General features: G+C 39.7%; 1 protein-coding gene across 1 annotated transcript in view; it reads left to right on the plus strand.

Moving 5' to 3' along the window:
• olfm2a (olfactomedin 2a) overlaps window positions 1-21180 on the plus strand; it is a 26449-nt gene that overhangs the window by 3350 nt on the left and 1919 nt on the right. The window contains 6 exon segments of the mRNA XM_020610579.1: window positions 11577-11726; window positions 15870-16025; window positions 17815-18034; window positions 18998-19104; window positions 20958-21177; window position 21180. The exon segment at window position 21180 is cut by the window's right edge and continues 1919 nt beyond it. Of these exon segments, the coding sequence (XP_020466235.1) occupies window positions 11577-11726; window positions 15870-16025; window positions 17815-18034; window positions 18998-19104; window positions 20958-21177; window position 21180 (854 nt within the window).

The raw sequence follows: 21180 nt of genomic DNA on the forward strand, positions 1-21180 counted from the left end.
GTGTGATTAAAACAGTGAGTGGGTTTATTTACAGTTTGAGAAAAGCCAACTGAGTTTAATAATGAACAGAATGCATTGTTGAGGCTGTCATTGTCAGCATCTACATGAATATTAAAGTCACCTACTATGATTATTTTATCTGTACTAAGCACTAAATCAGACAAAGTCTGAGAATTCAATTAAAAAACTCTGAATAAGGAGCAGGTGGATGGTATACAATAACAAATAGAACTGGCTTTTGAGTTTTCCACTTTGAGTGTGAGAGACTCAGGATGAGGCTTTCAAATGTGTTATAACTATGTTTAGGTCTAGGGCTAGGTCAAGCCTATTACTCAGGCTTGAGTCAAAGATCGCTGCCACACCTCCACCTTGGCCTGTGCTTCAAGGGATGTGAGAGTTACTGTGACCAGGTGGGGTGGATTCATTTAGACTGACATGTTCTTCCTGCTGTAACCACATTTCAGTAAGACACAATAAATCAATGTGATGTACACTTATCACATCATTCACTAACAGAGATCTAGACGAGAGACCTCTGATATTTAATAGTCTGCATTTGATTGTCCTGTTATTTTCTGCTATAAGAGGAGTCGTCTTAATTTTAATTAGGTTCTTATGAATAACTCCTCTTGAGTTAATTTATATAATTTAGGTGGGCGGGGGGCAGACACAGTCTTTATGGGGTACTGGGAGTTTTGGGTGAGTAACAGCTGCAAAGAGACTGCAGAGAGGCATGTAAGACTGCGACCCTGCATCCTGGACTCAACTCTGGGTTGTCATAATTTAGGTTGTAAAATAAACTCGTTAAGAGCAAAAGAGCAAAGTGGGATGGATGCTGTTTCTGCTTATCAGACCAGGTTTACAAAATGTTTTCCAGTTGTCTATGAAACCCACATTATTTTCCGGGCACCACCTAGACAACCAGCGGTTGAATGATGACATGCGGTTAAACATGTCATCACTGGTCACATTGGGTAGGGGTCCAGAGAAAACTACGGAGTCCGACATTGTTTTAGCAAAGTTACACACCGACTCAACATTAATTTTAGTGACCTCCGACTGGCGAAGTCGGGAGTCATTAGCGCCGACGTGAATAACAACCTTACTGTATTTACGCTTATCCTTAGTCAGCAGCTTCAAATAGGATTCAATGTCGCCCGCTCTGGCCCCAGGAAAACATTTGACTATGGCCGCCGGTGTCTCTAGCTTTATGTTTCTGACTATGGAGTCTCCGATTACCAGAGTTATTTTCTCAGCAGGTGTGTCGCTGAGTGGGGAAGTTTAGGAACTCTTGTCTCAGGAGAGGAGGTCCATCTGTTTGGAGAATGGTTTTATCATTTATAATAGCTTGTTAAAACATTAGTCCACCACTTTATGTCTCCTTAATGTTGCAATAACGTGTTGGGTTGAAAGGTTTTTTTTAGAAAAAAAAGGCACTATGTTATCACACCTATGTGAAAATGTCAAGCATATATACATCATCATCATAATCTAATCTCTGTAACAATGTCAAAGTATAAGGCATTATTATTTACAACACTAAACTCTATAATCCTATTGGACACCTCCCTGCAGGGCATGACTGGCATAAGCCATTCATTTATTTTTTATACCCGTTCATCCTGTTCAGTGTCAAGGAGAATATATAATGTTGCCAAGTCAGGCTCAAAATACTGGATACAAAAAAATATTATACATATTTATGAGCCGCTATTTTCTGTGAGGCATCTCCTCATTCACAAACACTGAAGATAAAATGCTTCTATTGAGGTTTATTTCATCAAAGTTTCATCAAAACTGATGAACCAGTTTGATGGTGCCAGGAATTATTACCATATAACAGCCTGTTGTGATAGGAAATGTCTTCACTGTGAGACGGGAATAATCTCCCCTTATAAACAATGGCAGGATAAAACTTTAATGTCAAACCTCGCCTCAAAAGTCCCATCACTATTAATGAGACATTTGCCTGTGATGATCTCAGAAGCAGTCATGACTCATATAATGTTTAGACCTCTAATCAAAAACAATCTAGCTATGCTCTTGTGATACCCTGGTGCTAGAGTGCCAGTGGCCATTGCATGGCTGCTCCCCACTATGGCACCTAAGTATGCCCTGTCCCATATTCTCCCTGCTCAGAGCTATTTTCAAAGTCTGCTTCAGTTGCTTTCTGTACCAGCTGATCCAAGAACACAGCTGACTGAGTTTTTATGACCCTTTCTGAGCACAACACTGCCTAGACGCTTGAACACATCTGGATAGTGCAAAATCATGTTCCTTGATGCAGTGGAAGAGGCCCTGGACATCTAGCACTTACAGACAACTAATGTGGCTGTAGACCTGCCAGGCTATCCACATACAAAATTATATTTAATAATCACTTAATAGATTAAATTAATTATTAATCTACGGTATAAATAGCGTTTGCATGACAATTTCCAGCAACAGTGTTTGCAAAGTGATGCATGTAAAAACACAGCAGTAAGAAAATACATAGTATTATAAAAGTAAATTTGGCATTCATTTATTCATTGTGCAGGTAGTTATAAAGTTTTAGTTGGATACATGGATACATCAACAAATTGAGTAGCATTGTCAGGAAAACTCACAGTTCAGGCTTTAACTGTAGAGACTGTGTCTCACTGTGGTCTTTAATCTAAATGCTGAGATAGTTCAAATCCTTTTGATGGCCTCAGGGACCATGAATTAGCATATTGTATCATTACAGAACTATACTCTGTATATATGTTTTACCATTAAATGGACAAATTAAAATAAAAAAAAACTCTCAGACAGTGTAAGAATGTCTGCACAGAGGAAAAAATGCTACGTTCTAAAATAAGATTCAGTTAAAAACATTTCACACAGCTAAGTGGTGCATTACAGTACAGGAGTGTGAATAATTCTCTTCATTTGACAAGGAGACACGCAGTATCAGACTTTACTGATATTCCTGAAGCAGATTAAGCAACCGTGACATGATATTCAAAGCTGAAATCAGTGTTCAAGAAAACACCTAAAATTTTAGACACAGGTTTAATAGTAGAAGAAAAGGCACCACTAGACTCCCAAATGTGATTTGCAAATTTGGCATATTTAACACCTTTAATTTTATCTGGTTTTAGCTGGAAGAACTTCTGAGCCATGAATCACTGAAAGAGAGTAATGGATTTTAGTATATTTTAGTGCAGTATGGTCAACCTTCAAAAACTAAAAAAAGAAAAAGAGAAAACTGTGTATCATAAGCATAGAAGTAAAAAGTGATATACTTACAAACACATTTCCCAGTGGCAGGATATACAGTATAGAAAAAACAACATTGGTCCAAGAATCAAGCTCTGCTGTGCTACATAAGCTGAACTCAAAGGAGAAAGTCTACTGACGTAGAAAATATCTGCTTTGCATTAATAATAAGACATACTGCGCAGTAAACCACTTAAGCACAGTACCTGTCCAGTGTCTCTCAGTCTGGATATCACATGGAGTCAACAAGTCCTCCAGTCCTCCATCTGTTCCTACCTTAGAATATGACCCACAGACAGACTCGGCAGACCTTTGTTATGGTAAAAATATCAGAATCAGAATCAGCTTTATTGGCCAGGTGTGTGGGACACACGAGGGATTTCACTCTGGTACAGCGGCTCTCAGTGTGCATGTACATGTCCTTATGTAAGGGCAAGTAAACAATGTAAGGCTGAGAACAGAAGTAAAGAACTAATGTGCCATCAAGCAAAGGAATGTGCATTAGGAATAAAAATAAAGTACTATATACACTCAGTCTGGATTCAAGGGATCTATATGTACAAGGTATATTTACAGGTGTTGCACTGAGGGTTATTGTCCAGTCAAGCTGTCATGGGTTCAGTGTTAATCAGAGTGACAGCCCGGGGGAAGAAACTGTCGTTGTGCCTGGTTGTTGTGGTGCACAGTGACCTGTAACGTCGTCCAGAGGGGAGGAGTTCAAACAGATTGTGTCCAGGGTGTGAGGGGAAATCTGACTGTTCAGCTGGTAGGAAAATTAAGATTATTGACACATTATAATTCATTATAAAATGAAACCAGGTAGCAGTTTACTGTATGTGTGCACGTGTCAGACCGCATGAATCATAACTCCTTTACATGGTGTAAATACCCAAAATACTGCAGCAAAGACAGAACAAAAATATACTTTTGTGTGTGTGAGTGTGTGATGACTCTCCCATCTGTATCTAAAATAAGAAAGCTGTGAGGCAGAAGAGTGAGGAAAATATTCTCACCATCGAGAGGGAGTACTGAACACGACAAGGCAGCAGACAAAGAGCCAGGGCTCACAATCTGATTGGGGTCATCCAGCCTTTGTCTGTCAGGGTGTGAGACTGTAAACCTGATCAGATCCACTGTAGAATCCAATAACGTACATTGTAAGGCTCAGTTCTTGGCTGTAGATTAAAGATTAAACACCGCTGCAGATTTTCATTTGAGCTCTTTGCTTCTATATTTGTCATGCTGACACCAACCAAAGTTTATCTGAGTTCAGACCCTGACAGATGTCTGCTGCTGCCTGGTAAACATGAAGTGAGCCAGATGTGTACAGTAATATAATTTAAATTGGTTCAATACATTAACTAATTACATGATAGCCTATGTACCAAGCAGTATTGATCCCAGATTCTGTGGTTGGACAAGGAATCAGGCTTTTGACATGGTTCATTTGTCATTAAGAGAGTGTTATTCCAATCGACTGAGCTTAAGCCAGAATCACTGCATCACCTCTCAAAAGTAATTTGATGATCTCACAGTTCTCACAATTCTGAAATCCATATTGTTTTCCAGGGAAGCACTGTGACTGTGTTCTAACAGTTTATAGTTTATTCTCACACTAGCCACTCTGCCATTCTCACCTCCTTCCTCTATTTAGCACCAGCCGTAAGAAAGCTATCTTTTATCAGTCTAATAGCAAAGTGGATGCCAATTGCTTTTCACCGTTGCACCTGGAATGGCGCTAGCAGCCTGCTCCAAAGAGTATAAAGTTGTAGCTGTTTGCTTGTAAATGCTGAGCATTGACAAGTGTCATTTTCTCTCACTTCACCCAAGAGGTCTCCAACTGACCCCCCCCGACACACACACACACTCACACACATTTAAAATAGCTCTTGATGCATCTGCCCACCCCCACTGTCATTCCAGCGTGATCCGAATTGGAACGTGTGAGCTGCAGATGGAAAGTGAGCAGGACACCACACAGGAGGGGTGGCAGGCATGGGAGTGATGGAGTAGGAGAAAGTGAGAGGCAGCAGGGAGAGGGACGTGATGAGTTTATGAGTCATATTATTGACTGGTAACCATGCTGTGCTGATTGTGGTAATTGGTTTTCCATGGGAGTAGGTTATACCGGGGACTACGCTTGGAGTCTTCATTGAGTTAAAGGCTAGTAGCTGACCTATGCATTAATGATTGTCTAAAGAGGGGAAGGTATTTTCATGTTTATCCATGTGTGATCAATTACAGCAATATCTAAAAAAAATAAAAAATTTGATCTGGTTGTTTGTTTATAGTACAGAGAGAACTGAGCTCTGCATAGCAGGGAAAGATGTTTATCTTTCGCTGAGGACAAACATTCAGAAAAGTTAATGCCTGGCATAAAACATCATTCTGCAGAGATGGAAGAAAAGAAAGCGTCGACTTTGTTGTTGGCACTGTGGAATACAAAAGGAAGAAAGGGGGGGATTACATCGGCAATACCTCTTACTTTGTTATCCCTATGTTCGGACTATCTCACTGTGATGCCTCCTACATTCTCAAAATGCTTCTTTCTTTCTCTCTATCTCAGTCCTCCTGTCCTTATACCATCCACCCTCTGTGGTGCTGCAGTTTCTCAAATGTGATGGCATGTTCAAATCACAGTGTAGTGGTCAGCTCTTTCCCATATCTCAGGACTCGTGCCTGCATGTGCCTGTTCGCCCCTTCTGCCTGCTGCTTATGAAAGTTATAATAGACTTCCCGTCATGCTCATAAAGAAGGAAGCTGTAGATTTATGATCTCATTTAGCTCTGGCTTTACAGCAGCCAGCTCTAGGGTCAGTCTAATGAAACGCTAGAGGAAGTCCAGAGATGCCACCAGCACTGATATCTACCTTGATAATCCTTCTGAACTTTGTTAATCATTCACAAGTGACGTAGAGGTGTTGCGATATACCGGTACTGACGATAGCCATGATATCTAAAAAAAAAAATCATGTTAGACCCAGTTACTATCTGGTTGGCATTCCAACTAAGTAGGTAATGCACCTTAATGCTGGTTGCCACTCAATGTGAAAAGAAAAAGAAGAAGACCAAGACCACCACACAGTAACTAGCTAGGTAGCTACTACCCAACCAGAGTGTGTGGCTCCCACTACCGCACAAAACCATATCAGAGGAAATGAAAGATGAGAGCTAGAGACACCACTCACACCTGAGAGGCCAGGGTTTAAAGCACTGATAAAAACAGCAGCTCCAAAATAAAAAATCCCCAAAAAACAACAATTTTCTGATAAAGAAATCCTAAACTTGTACCTGTAAAAGCTGACATTGCCAGCTCTTTGCACATGTATGGTTACAGACTCACTCTCCTTATACTCAAATTTTGAGTGTAATTCATTTGGCAAAAAAGAGATGGTGCACACAAAGCTGGAGATGAATTTGACTGATAGCATTGTTTAGTTTTTTCAAAATTTCTGTAGATATTGTGATAATATCATTGGCATGAATGTTTTTGCCCATGATAATCATGTATTGAAAATGTGTCACTAAGCATAAGCATAAACTTAGGCTTGTGCTTACTACAGAGAACACAATAGATAGTGTTCATGTTGGTTACCCCTAAACTAGACATAGTGAGTGACAGACTGATATATATATGGGGAATTTGATCTATTGTGTCTGCAGTGTACTGGAGGCAGAGGATGAATGTTAAATAACATTTGGTTAATACTTTTTAGCTTAAGTAACAACCACACCTTCCCCCATCACATCTCTACTTTCCATCTCTCAGCAGGGATTTAACAAAAGCTGTCATTCACAACTGCAATTGGGTAGCATTTAAACTAAGCTAGAGGAAATTAGAGCCATCTCTCTTCCATGTCAGTATTCATCAAACTTAAACTCTTCAGTAGGTTCCACTCTTTCTACCCTTTCTGATGGGAGGTTGTGGCTGGAAGACACGCCAGCTGCTGACGGAGGGGCTTCACAGGCCCAAGCTGTCAGATGAGATGTCATGGGAACAGAGGGAACCCTGGGGTTGTGCAAAAGTTACGCCAGAAATCAGAAAGAGTAACTTTCACTTTAACAAGCAAGCTCAATTGATTTTTTTTTTATTGCTCTCACCCTGTGCAGTTTTCTGTTTTTGTTGCTGCAGTCTTCTTCCTTAATGGGCTTTTGCATGGCAGCTATTACTGTGACAGCTTCAAATCTGCCACTTACATATTCCGTTTCATCCTTCACATCTAATGGATAAATTTCTGGGAGTGAAATGAACGCCTCCTCTCTCATGAAACCTCTGTCTGTGTCTGGGAGGAGAGGATTATCCCTCAGACCTGAAGAGCTCCCAGCTAGCTGCCAATGATAGCATGAAGATACCAACACAGGTCATCTTCACTACTCTAACATAATACTCTGAAGCCATATCTGCCTACAATATGCAAACATTAAGCATTCTCCATTTCACTCTGCATACCCTGCTTATGATTCTTTATAAGATTAGATATTGAGCAAGTTGTTTTGCCCACACTAATGATATATTTGAAAGGCTGCCTGGCTTGAACACTATGTTAAATGAGCTAGTGGCAATGACCCATTCTTCACTGCAAAGAGAGGACGTAATCATATTTACATAAATAAGCCGATGTTCCAAAACATATTTAAGTTCACTTTTACTACTTGCACCCTGAGAGATCATTTTCTTATGAGCCCTGACATAAATCTCCCTGCAACCCGCTCAGGCACTAAGCATATACGAACAAAGCACATTTGCATTTAAGAATTACCTCTTCCCTTCTGCGCTCTAAATTGCCACTGTGACGAGAATGGGAGCGTTAGTGCAGGATGGATAGGTGGGTGGTAATGAAATTGGAACTGATTGAAATAAGCTCTTAATTTCAGCCCAGCATTTATGAAACATTAATGAAAACAAAAGAAGATGTGTTGCCGTGAAAACACCCTGGCTTAGAAAAAGCACATAAGCAGCACAGCACGAGCTTAAACATGATGGCAAATGAAAAAAGTATTATGACAATGCGGCTGACATGCCTCTAAAATTACTTTGGAAAATTTCAAATTTATTGCTAATCGCTGCCCACTGACACCAGCTATGGCTCCGTTTCAAGTTGATCGCATGATGAAAAATTGATTTGTAATAGACTTTCTAAACCAGAAGTGAATATCTGGCATGTGAAGTAAACAACCCTCACATGTTCAAATGCTTTTAGAAAGGTGTTGATTCCACTGTATGATCATTTTGGGGGATGTAGTGTATGCTGCTGCTAAACTGTACTGAATTATATATACAGTCAGCTATTTCTCATATTTAGCTTAGCTTTACTGATTTAAATTGGCTGGACAAAATAATACTGTCAGTGTAATACAACACTGTTTTGAAGTGGTCAGCAGGTCGGTGGGTTCTTAATCACCTCCCTGACCTTCTTGCCCAGTTCTCAGTTTGGCTGGATGACCAAATAGGAAGAGTCCAGTCCAGACTTCTTCCATTTCACAATTTTTGATGTCACTGTGCTCCTGGGAAGAGTTTTAAACTTTATGGCTTGGTTACTGTCCTGATATGCAGTGTGAATTGTGAGACCATACTGTATATACACAGGTATGTGTCTTTCTAAACAATGTTCAATCAATTCAGTTTGTCACATGGATAAAGAAAGCAAACAGGAGGCACCTGACCACAGGTTGGAGTGCCACAGCAAAGGTGTGTGAATAAGCAATTTCAGTTTCTCAATTTTCAGTTTTTAATAATTAACCCAATAATTATGAGTTATTTTAGTTTTTTAATTAAAGGTAACTGAGTGAAAACTAAATGTAATTTAAAATCAAATGGATTGTACAACACAGTGAAGTGTGCAAAATTGCGAAATACTTTCTGAAGCCACTGTATGTGGTGTTCTTGGCGTTCTGTGAACAATAGGCATGCTAACAGTTAGACTTAAAGGATAAGGCCGGTCAATTTCTAAATGAATAGTGTTGTCAACAGTCCCCACAGAGAGACTAAACCCCACAATGAATTACCTTCACTCACAGTCAAAGCTCTCTGCTTTGTGTATAGTCTCCTTGTGTTTTCATAGAGTTCTCACACATGTGCAGTTGAGTCTGGCAACTTCAGGCACTGTAAAAAGTTATGGTTGTTTGGAGCTTTTGGGGTAACATTTTAAACAAATATGTAGGTTTGATGCTTTGTAATAAAGAAAAATATCACCCAGTGCAGCGGTGTGTTTCATCGATGTGTTTTTAATTGTTTTTGTACAGCAGTGGAGGTCTATGGCACAGACAAATAAGCCAAAACGTATCCACACAATGTAATAAAGACATACACATACAGACAAACACACTACAAATAAATCAGACGTTCTGACTGTGAGTAAGTTACAGGTAGGGCAGCAGACAGAGGAGAAGGATTCCCCCCTCAGGCAACAGCAGAATGAAATAGACAGTCAGGCATAGTTAAAAGAAATTGGAGGAGGTTCTGTTGAGGAGAATGCCTATTTTTTGTCTCATCTTAACTGCAGGTCTGGCCTCTGTAGACCTCAGTCGTATCCTTTACTAACAGCTTTCAGATGCAGGATTGCCTCATGTAAGGAAGACTAATGATAAGAAGGGTGCTGACTGAAAAAAAACTGTGCAAGTCACTGCTGCAAGTGGCAGCACATTAACTTACAAATGTGTCAATATTAAAATAATGGAATGGAATAATGGATTTTCGCCAGAGTGCTAATAAGGTCCAGTGTGAATCATTCATGTGCACATTAGACACACTGAATTAATACTAAGGTACATATGCACTACTGTGTGAGGAGAAATGGGAATAGAAAATTACTCTTACTTAGGTTAATTAAATTTAGATAGAATAATTTTGAAATCGTATAAGTCTACTTAATGTGAATATAATGAAACATAATGTGAAAAAATGACATGTACAAACATTTGTATAATGTTATTCTAATGTCACTCATGTGGTTATATTCTGTTTGGCACAATTCATTAGGAGTAAGTCAGATTTAAAATTCATTCATTCTGAGAGTGTGAAGAATGGAGAGGGAAAGGCAGTAAGTGCAGGAGAGGAAAAGGGAGAGAGGGGGTGGAGTGCCAAGGGAACGGTGGGAGTGACAAGATGTGACAGTGAGCACATTGGCTCACAGGGTGGTGTCTACTTTACACTCCAGTCACACGCTCCCCCGTCCCCCAAGACATTTTAATCTGATCCCCCGACCCAAGATGCGAGAGCACAACACAACACTGCTGAGAGAAACGCAGGAGAGCAGCAGAGCCGAGTCATAAGATTTTATTTCCGGCCTTTTCCTTCTACTTATGTGAAGGGTCTTTAATTTCATCATGGCTGCTCCTTCTCTCATTACATTTTACTTTATATGCTGAGCCCGTGTAGACGCACTGTGAATGAAGAAATCATCCTGACCGGGCCACTGTGTAAACCGTGTGTTTGTGTGCATGTGTTTGCCAAGAGCACAGCACTACTTTTGATTGGATTAGACAGAGAGAGACATCCATCTATTCAGCGTCTCCCCTCCTCCACTGGTAACGGGCTGTATTATTGATCCTGAACAGCTCCATTTCCTCCCTGTGTCCAAACCTATTAGATGCTCTTCCTTGACTCAGCCTGGCCCGTTCCCTCCTTCTTCTTCTTTTGTTTGAAATCCCTAGTTTCCGCCCATTTGTCTTTGTCTCTCTTCATTCACCCCTGAGCTCTTACTCTATCCCTGTCATGCTATTGAGTTTGTTTATCCCATTGTGTGTTTTCTAGCAATCTTTGTCTTACTTTAATCTGCATCCATTTCTACTTTTCTCCCACTCTTGTGTCTTCTATCTGACTCTTCTATCCTCCATCTTTGTGGAGTGTCTTTACTGCTGTGAGCAGCACTTCTGTCAATCTCTAACTTTGCTTTCTCTCTCTGTTCCTCTCCAGATAAAACTAAAATTAGACTGCGAGTGATTTTGAGTAGTCGGAGGGATCAATTGTGTTAATTGCATTTGGGGAAGAGTAACTTCTGACAGGGTTGCAAAAACGGAAGTAATGCCATGGATAAGATATGAGTCTGTGGATAACTTATGGTGACAGTATGGGCATGACTAATCATGATATGGAATGCATTAAACAGTCTTTTTCCTCCACACACTTTCAATTATTAGATACATTTATTGGTTTAGAAATGTTTTACAAGGGTGGAGCACTTTTCAGATTACTGTTGATACACGGTGGTAGAATATTCCTGTCTGCTCTCATCTATTTTGAAAAGCCTGCTTGGTAGCTACACAGACAAACAACAGACATAAACAACCAGTTTCTTCACTTGGTCTAACATCTACATGTCTCTGTTTCTGCAGGCTCTGTATCCAAGCCCAGAAGAGGGCTGGCAGATCTACAGCTCAGCGCAGGACGCAGATGGGAAGTGTATCTGTACCGTGGTCGCACCAGCCCAGAACATGTGTAACCGCGACCCACGCAGCAGACAGCTTCGCCAGCTCATGGAGAAGGTGACAGCTGTCAATAACACAGTCACATTGAGACACGACTGTTACCCATGCAGACACACAAACAGCCAAACTGAACTGCGCTCATGTCTGGCACCGTCTGTCTCATAAAGACAGCTGAAGCAAACAGTCTCCCTTCCTTACCCCACAGTTGATCAGTCATGCAGATAAACAGGATGGCAATCAAAAGCCATTATTGGTACAACTTCACTTTTTTTGAGCAATAGAGTTGCTTAAGTGAATGAAGCGTGAACTGCCTTAATAACAGAATTCTCTTACACCTAGCCATGAAATTGGAATCACTGAGTCTTCACCTCATAATGTCTTTTTTATAAATTCAAATCCATTAGATAAAAATTAAGAAAATGAACTTTTTTCACAAATCAGTGAGGATAGCAAATGCTTCGTTGCTGTGTACACAGTTAGACTCATCTTTATGTCTATCTTCATTACGTATAACAAGAAAATACATTTAATATCATGCAAAAGTTTACACATACACACAAACCCTTCAAGTGTTCTACACCGCTTTAGCAGCTAGATAATAAATCTAAGTATCACCTACATGGAGTGTTACTGATCTAAAGTGCAGTGCATTGTATGCATTTCCTGCTAGTGTCCATCGCGTAAACACACACACAGCTCAGGAGAGGAACTTCTTCTCACAAGTGATCCACTCTAGATCTGCGCCTGCAGCAACTGGCAATTTATAGGCAGTGATTTTCCTGATGCAGCCACCTGTCCTTCCAAATAATAAATAAAAAGCTGAGAAATAACATTTAATAGCTTTCACTTACTTGATGAGTCATGGTAGCCCGGCCCATCAAGCTGCTGTTCTCAGCTCTTCATTGCGCCTCCAGAATAGCTTTTTTGGTGGAGAGTGAAATCCTGGAAGCAGAGAAGAAGAGAACAGGTAATAGAGTAAGGGCTGATATCGATGTGGTCTTGTGAAGTGAGGTGGTGGTAAATTGAGATGCTGATGCTGAATGGGCTACGAGCCCCTTATGGATCAATGAAGCACCTGAATTCACCTTCTATTCATTTTCATTGACGTTTGCTTTTTCCCCTGACAGTCTCTGTCTGCTGGTGTTTCAAGCAAAAAGTCATACAATTAACACTTTAAAGAAGCTTATTTCAACTGAGAAGGCATATTCTTGCAGAGAAACAGAATGTGCATAAATGTACATGTTTACTATTTATCTTTATAGGAATGTTTTAATTATGCAGAATCATAAATATAGGACATGGAGTATGTTATAACAGTTATGTTTGCATATGTTTTCTGATATTGTCAGTGGTGGTCATATAGCTCATAGTGAGCTTGTAAATTAAATGCATTTAATAATTCAACAACTGAATTCCTTACAAGTCTATAGAGTTTACTATAATGTATGTGTTTGTAACATGCATTTATTCATGGGCAAGTATATGTGTCTGCCCACGTCCTTATTCTCAGTTAAATACAATAAGTACAACCCACTCCTTACAATACAAAATAATGCAATACAATACACAGAATTAAGATTTCAGAAGATTATCATCACCCCTCTGACATAGTCTCAACAAAAAGAAAATATTACATGCTTTGCAAATATTTTTGTTGACTTATTACACAGCTGCTGGTGTTATTGTATTTATTTTCTGTACATGCACATTGCTTGCGAACTGATGCCAGTTATCAGAGCCAAGAACTCCAGTAACATACAGTCCACAGCCCAGCCTAATAAGGGCACCTGGGGTCAGCACTATTTGAGCTGTACAGAAGTGAAAGCCACAAGTTAAAAGACTTTGTGTGAGCCTGTGTGCATGTACACATAATAGCACCATGTCCAGTAAGACATCTTCATTTGAACCCAGAGCATGTAGGCGAATTATTTGAGCAGACCAGATCCACAAAGGCTCTCCCTGACACAGAAAGCCAAGGATACTCTAACAATGTCAAACCCGCCTACCCTTCAAAGAATGCAAAGTAGCCTTGTGCAAAAGCTTGTATTCTGTAAAGCCAGACAAAATGACAAGCAATGCAGCGCTAACCTTGAAGTGAGGTTGTGTGAGAATACTCACCACACAGACATTAAACAACTTATCACCCTTTGATATCTCTGTCCTACGGACCTGAGTTCAGATAAAACCAGTAGGGCACAGTCAGGCACGACTACACACAAACACACTTTAAGATTTCGTACAGAGTGAGACATTACATTGGATACGAGGGAGACACCTGCGACTGATTGGATGCTGGGGTGTTAGGATGGGTCACATCTTATGTGGCCAGAAGAAAGCATGAAATAACTGGTGGGTGTATTCTTCTTTGTGAGTGTGGTCCATTGCTCAGAGGACGAAGCGGCCCCACCTGCCACCATAACCCTGACGGATAGTGACACCGTATTTGTTTGGACTCCAGCCTGGTGGAACAGTTTACTCTTAAACATTGTTCCAACTGTTCCTTATACAGCATACTGCTGTCAAATACATTTTAATTGGTGAAGAAAATATTTTCTGGTCAGTTCATGAAGCATGTGGGAGATGAGCAGAAAACAGTAGGCCAGACATGAAATAACTGAGTGGGCTGTCAAAGAGTAGGCAAACATGGCATTTGGTGCAAAACAGACTTTATGCCAAACTGTGACCTTTGAGAGTTGGGACTGTTTTTGTTTTTGTTAGGACTGATTTGAATGAATGTATTTTGTGTGCTTGGAATTGCAGTTGTGTATGTCTGTGTGGGTCACTCTCCAGTGCCATCATCAAAACACCAAATGAGCACCATTCTTCCAAAACATATTCCCTTATCGCTCCAGTAGAGTTCAGAGACTTGTAGGGTCAATGCCAAGACAAATTAGAGCTGTTCTGGTGGCACTTGGTGGTCCAACACCACTTTGTGTTGGCTTTTCCTTTAATTTGTCACTTGTCATTATGTACACGTGAGCCTCCTATGCACCACAGCCCTGTAACATTTGTCAGTGTTCAGATCATTTCTGGCCAGTTCAGTGCAACGTGCAGGAGATGAGGGGGTGTGTGAAACAGTAGGCCGGTTATGCAGTAACAGAGTGGGCTGTCAAACAGTGAGCAAGCTGAGGACTTCGTAAAAATTAAACACAGTACAAAACTGAGAAGTGAGATTCAATAAACACCTACAGCACTTTGCAGCCTCTTTTCTCTGCTACAAGATTTAATCTGTTTCCATCACAAATTACATCTATTTATTAACTTGTGTACTCTGTCATAATAATACTCTAAGCCTATTGTGGGAGATTGTACAGTTACTGTATATCCTGACTACCTACAAAAGTAGAACATGTTGGCATGTACTGCACATGCAGTACTGAACATGTACTGCATAATGTATCGATGTATTGTGTATTATTATGTATTATCCTGACAGATTCTGGACAACTGTGCTCAACCTCCTCATCTTTCATCTTGTCATTCTTGTTTTTTGGGTCTTCTTCTAATTGTTTGTGTGTTTTAACTATCTCAATCCAAGAAAGCAGATTTTAAAATAATAATTTTACCTTTTTTAAATAAAAAGGCTATCCTTTTTTTGCACATCTACTATACTACATAATGTAATTTTGCAGGTTTTACTGTTAAAATGATTAATTTTTTTCTTCATCCTGGATATGGAGCTCAAGTTTAATGCAAACAATTGAGGGCAATGGGAGACAACTCCATTTGATGTAACATAAAACAGTATGCATTAGAGTTTGTGCACATCTACTGCAGTTTGTTGAAACCTATGGACAGAACAAGACATCTACAGCTGTGGGCATTTTTGAGTTTTCAATGTATCTGACATCTGACATGCAAACGCTTGAGGCTCCCATCATACTCAAACCTTCTCACGAGGTCACGGTGCTAATCAGTCAGTGATGCATCAATCTACAAATTAATCAACCAAATATTATTTTGTCCAACTGATAACCCAAAACCCAAATATTGTGTTCACTGTTTAAAATATTTACAATCAAGAAGCTGCCAAAGAAAATAGTTGATCAACTAAATAATCTACTAATCAGTTCCACTCTAATGGCAAGATAGACCTGCATATCTGATGAGGAATGGTTGTGGAAAGCATTCCAATCTATTCCCATAAGATTAACACAAAAATATTAACTAAAGAAATTGTGTGTTGTGTTTGTTGGACAGGTTCAGAACATTAGTCAGTCAATGGAGGTGCTGGACCTGCGGACATACAGAGATCTACAATATGTAAGGAACACAGAGAGTCTAATGAAAGTGGTGGATGGAAAACTGAGGGTGGCCTCTGAAAATCCTCGCAGTCTCAATCTAAAGGGCTTTCAGGTAATTGGTTGTCCGTCACCTCCTCTACAGTGGGTCATGTGTGTATTATAGTACTGTCAAGCAAATGCAGATGCAATTATGTAGCACTGCTCTCCGTGTGCACAAACTTTGAGATGCAAGGCAATCTCTCTCGCTCTTCACAGACTACAATTTTGTATAACTCTCAGACTGCTGCATAACCATAGGTACACAAATTCAATTCGAAAACTCTCTCTGAATCATTGAGTCATGTGCAGAGGAAATATGAGCAAATTCATGTGGCCCTCAATTATTAAACCCCTGAACTTGGAAGAAAAGTGCTTTTCTATATTCCTCTCTTTGCATTCTTTCCTTTTTCTGTTCGCTCAGCCTCTCTTCCTACTATATATACTTTACATTCTGGAGTCTGCTCATAGATAACAGGCACATATATTCACATTTATCTCTACCTTATCTGCCTACAAGCTAAAACTCAGCTGCCATTATCAGTGGGCCTTTTTGTCTTCTTGTCAGCAGGCTATCTTGCCCAGGCTTTCTGCACATTTCTCATACTCTTACAGATATTAGATGGACCATAAAATAGTTTGATTAAAAGATTCCTTTAAAGTGTGTTTTGTTGCTGGGACCTTGCCGCAGCACGAGGACAACCATGAATGGCTGTTTTGCTTTTGGTGTGTTTTCTGAAAGCTATTCCAATAAATGTAATAAAGATGCTTATGAAATTAGCCAATTCATCAGTAAAGCCTGACAAATAAAAAGTAGAATGGCGCATCTCAGGACATGTCTAAATGCAAATCTGCAAATCCAAAAAAGAAAAAAAAAAAATCAGGATTTGACCAGAGCAGGTTGGCTGATGAATGCATACAGCTCAAAGTTGCCGATGGCAAAGCGTGGGAGATTAACGAGACTAAATTTTCACAGCTTGAAAAGGGAAAAATGAGATTTATGATGTGGCGCCACGTAGCTGAGAGCTGATCCATCACCAGATTTACGATAAACCTTAACAAGGAGGAAACAGCCCCTCCTGTGGCAGCCACACTTTATTGATACACCCATTTCTCTCTTCAGCCCTAAACCTTCTGCAGAGGCAGCCTGGCTTTCCTGCTGCTTCCTGTACTTCTTCCTAAGAACACATTGATTTCCTATACATATGATGAGCCACACACCCAAATCTACACACACCAGTACCATGTTCCCTTACTGTACGTGAAAATTTTATTACCCAAAACAGCTTAGAAATAAACAAATATGCATTTGTCTGAATTCAAAATACTGTGTGAATGTATGGCTTACAATCCACACAAATGATAACAAATTCAAATATGTACTTATAGATCATACAAACAAGTCTACACAAGTCAAACAAGTGCATGGAAGCTTGATTAGTACAAAACCACGAAGGCAAGGGAGAGCATGCTGCTTAACTTTAATGGAAATAAATAATAGGAAAAGAAGTGATGTGTGCAGCAGTGCAAGACAAAGCCAAGACAAGAGAAACCCATTTCCAGTGTATTTATCTGAAATGTCAGGAATACTTGTAATCATTACACCTTCATGCAGTTCTACTATAATTCTCATGATAAATCCAGGCCCTCAGAGGCCAATGGATCAAACAACACCCAGCTATAAAATGAGCTTCTGACTGAAAGATGAGCTTTGAATCAGAAGCAACAACTGAAGATCGAAAGGCTAGCCTGACTGCACATAGTCCTTTGTAAAGCTCATGGTAAATCTCATCCCTCGCCTCTGACTCTCCTAGGGTTTAAGCTTCTCCACTCTCATTGCTTGTACGTCTCCTTTGGAATCTTAGGAGTTGAAAGACAAAGTGGCCCAACTGCTCCCCCTGTTACCAGTGCTGGAACAGTACAAGGCAGACGCCAAGATGGTCCTGCGTCTTCGAGAGGAGGTGAGGAATCTATCCTTGGTACTGATGGCCATCCAAGAAGAGATGGGGGCCTACGATTACGAGGAGCTCCGCCAGAGAGTCCTGCTACTGGAGACCAGGCTCCACTCCTGCATGCAGAAACTAGGTATAATATATATGCAAATGGATGTGTGTTGGTTTTGCTAAATTTGAGAGTTCATTACCAAATATCAACACTTAGACAATTAGAAGTTTGACAACAGCAGTCAAGAAATTAATTAATGATTAAATTAGAATCATTAGTGGTCAAAACACTGCTGTATTATCTGCCCAAATTAAGAAAAAGTGGCCTGGAAAGCCTGAATGAATAATTAATTGTGTTCTCATGTAATGTGCTAGCCTAAATAGATGATTTACAAAATTCTACTTATATAAACTGATTACTGATTAGCCCTACAGTTAAAGCCTTTAGGTCATTGGTGTTTTTATATTGTCCTCCACAGGGTTTAAACTTTTGAATAAAGCAAATAACTTATATAATTGTATATATTTAGTTCTAGATATTTATGTAATTGTATATATTTAGTTCTAGATATTTTGATAATGTACTTAACAAAATGAGGTGAACATGTAGAGAAAGAAAACAAAAAATGGTCAATACAAAAAATTTTGAACAAAAATTGCATGAAAATTTAAAATATGCATTAGTAAAAATATCAGTCACTGAATTCATAAATCTGTTTTATGTGCATATCAAAAAATACAATGTGCTTAGTGATAAGATTCATTTGAAAATAGGGAAAAAATGTACAAATTATTAACATATTTGCTATTTGTCTAAATAGATATGTAATAAAAAGTATTAAAATATATTTTGAGTTTAAGTTCTTAATGCTGCATTTTAAAATAAAAAAAACATATAGGACCTAAAATAAAGCCTAGTGGAACACCATGTTTCAGATGAGCTGTGAAAGTGCACAAACGGTAGTTAGTGCCATCTAAGGATATGTCTGCCTGGCCATGTGTCTTTTTTTGTATACAGTGTAAATGTTTATCTGCTCTTGGGTATATACAGTACATGAACATAAATGTGTATCCATCTAACATCTTCCTCTTCTTTTATATCCAGGCTGTGGGAAGCTCACTGGCGTCAGTAATCCCATCACAGTACGTGCATCAGGGTCCCGGTTTGGCTCCTGGATGACAGATACCATGATCCCTAGCTCAGACAATAGAGTAAGTCTCATTGTATCTTTGCTTACATTTGAACTAGTGCACATTAATCCCCGCTACCTAACTTTATACTTCAAAAAACAGAGGATAAAGTAGAACCAAAGTCACTGTCAAAAACAGGCAAACTTTGTCAGCTGCTTGGTAAAAAACATATCCCTCACAGCAATACTGTCATGACACTGCAGTGACTGATTGACTGTTTTGCCTGAGTAGGACTTCTTGTGAGCACTGAAGGAGGGGAGAGAGAGAGAGGAATGGGGATGCAAAACTGAGTCAGTGATGGATAGCATCACTTTCCCTCCTCTCTGACACTCTGTCACTGCAACTACAGTTGATTAATCACTTCGTCATTAGTAGGAAAATGGATGAGTTGTTTCGACTCAAGTTTTCTATATCACCTAGATGATTGCCATTAGTGTGCTCTGGACCCAGATGATATAGTAATAACTTCAAATGATTAGAGATGACATGGTTTCTCATGGGCAGGCACATGCTAACAAACACAAGGGCAAAAAAAGACATAATGGAGGAAAATAAGGAAAAGAAATTGTGGAACCTGATGAATAGTGGAGAAGTAGAAGAATGGATTATTAACCACCTGTATGGGAGAATGGAAACTGATGAAGTTGAAGAAGAGAGATGAGGGTGGTCTTTTTCATCTCAATCCTGAATTATAACAGGTTATGGAAAAGCAGAATATGTCCATTTCTGTGATTTAATATGTTTATGTTTGTCTTAACTCATTTGAGATCATATTAGGCTCTTTAGATCAATCACTGATTGTATTTATAGTCCAATACATCAACAATATCACATCAACACCCACACCAATGATGATAAGATCATTTGGAAAATATCATTGTCACAGCGGGGCCAAAGAAATGAGAGAAACAAAACTTGATCTAAAGGTCAAAGGTCAAAGCGTTTATTTGTCATATGCACAGTTAGGAAACGTGTTTCCCTGGACAATGAAGTTCTTACTTTGCCATCCACATGAATGCCACACAATACAAATGAAATATAAAGTAGATGAGCTAAATGTGCTATAACTTCAGCTTTGACCTACCCTATCTGCTCCATTTACAGGCAGAGGGGAAACGATGCTTAATGTATCATAATCTCCTGACCTCCATAATTCTCCACAATTCAGCTGTACCTCACCACCCCCCTACTACTCTCAATCCCCACACCCCACCCACACACTCACCAAAATATTATTTAAGCGCCTGTTCTACATTAAGAAAGAGGCAAAAGCAAAGAGACAGAGAGGAGAAACATATAGATAGAATATCACAGAAATGAAAGCCACATCATAGCAAAGCTTTCCTTGATATGATAATGACAAAATAAATACCTAAGACAACTTCAGTTTAAATGATTCAATTATGACCTGTGCCTCAAGAAACATTGAAGGAGTGAGACAGGAGATGCAGCAATAGAGGGGTCGCGCCAGTGGAGAGATCAGCTGAGAGTGTTTGAAGGAAAAGATAGAGTTGCTAAAAAGATTGATTTTCTGTAAATGTGGACTGGAAAGGGCAGAGAGCAGATGCAGCGGTTGAGTGCAAAGCACAGGCAATGTCTTTACTCTCACAGACAGGAGAGATCAATAGTTCTGCACACACATTAAAGTATGCACAACTGGATGAAGGCTTACACTCACACTCAAACAAGTACACAATCACAACACACTTTGCTCAGGGCACTGCCATTGGCTATAATGAAACATTACTCACAGTGTTCTTGAGAGGTGTGTAAATTATAGCAACGATAGTCTTCTGTAACCTCAAGGTCTTCTCATTAAGCCCTAGAGTTTTTCCCCCTCTTCCTAATGGGATTCATTGTTCTCCTGTCCACAGGTGTGGTCCATGGATGGTTACTTCAAGGGGCGGCGTGTCCTGGAATACCGCACAATGAGTGATTTCACAAAGGGCCAGAACTTTGTGCAGCACTTGCTGCCTCACCCCTGGGCAGGCACTGGTCACGTGGTTTACAACGGTTCACTGTACTACAACAAGTACCAGAGCAACATCATTATCAAATATCACTTCCGTTCTCGAAGTGTGCTGGTGCAGCGCAGCC

This window comes from Monopterus albus, unplaced genomic scaffold (genome assembly GCF_001952655.1).
Source record: "Monopterus albus unplaced genomic scaffold, M_albus_1.0 scaffold105.1, whole genome shotgun sequence".
Lineage (NCBI taxonomy): Eukaryota > Metazoa > Chordata > Actinopteri > Synbranchiformes > Synbranchidae > Monopterus > Monopterus albus.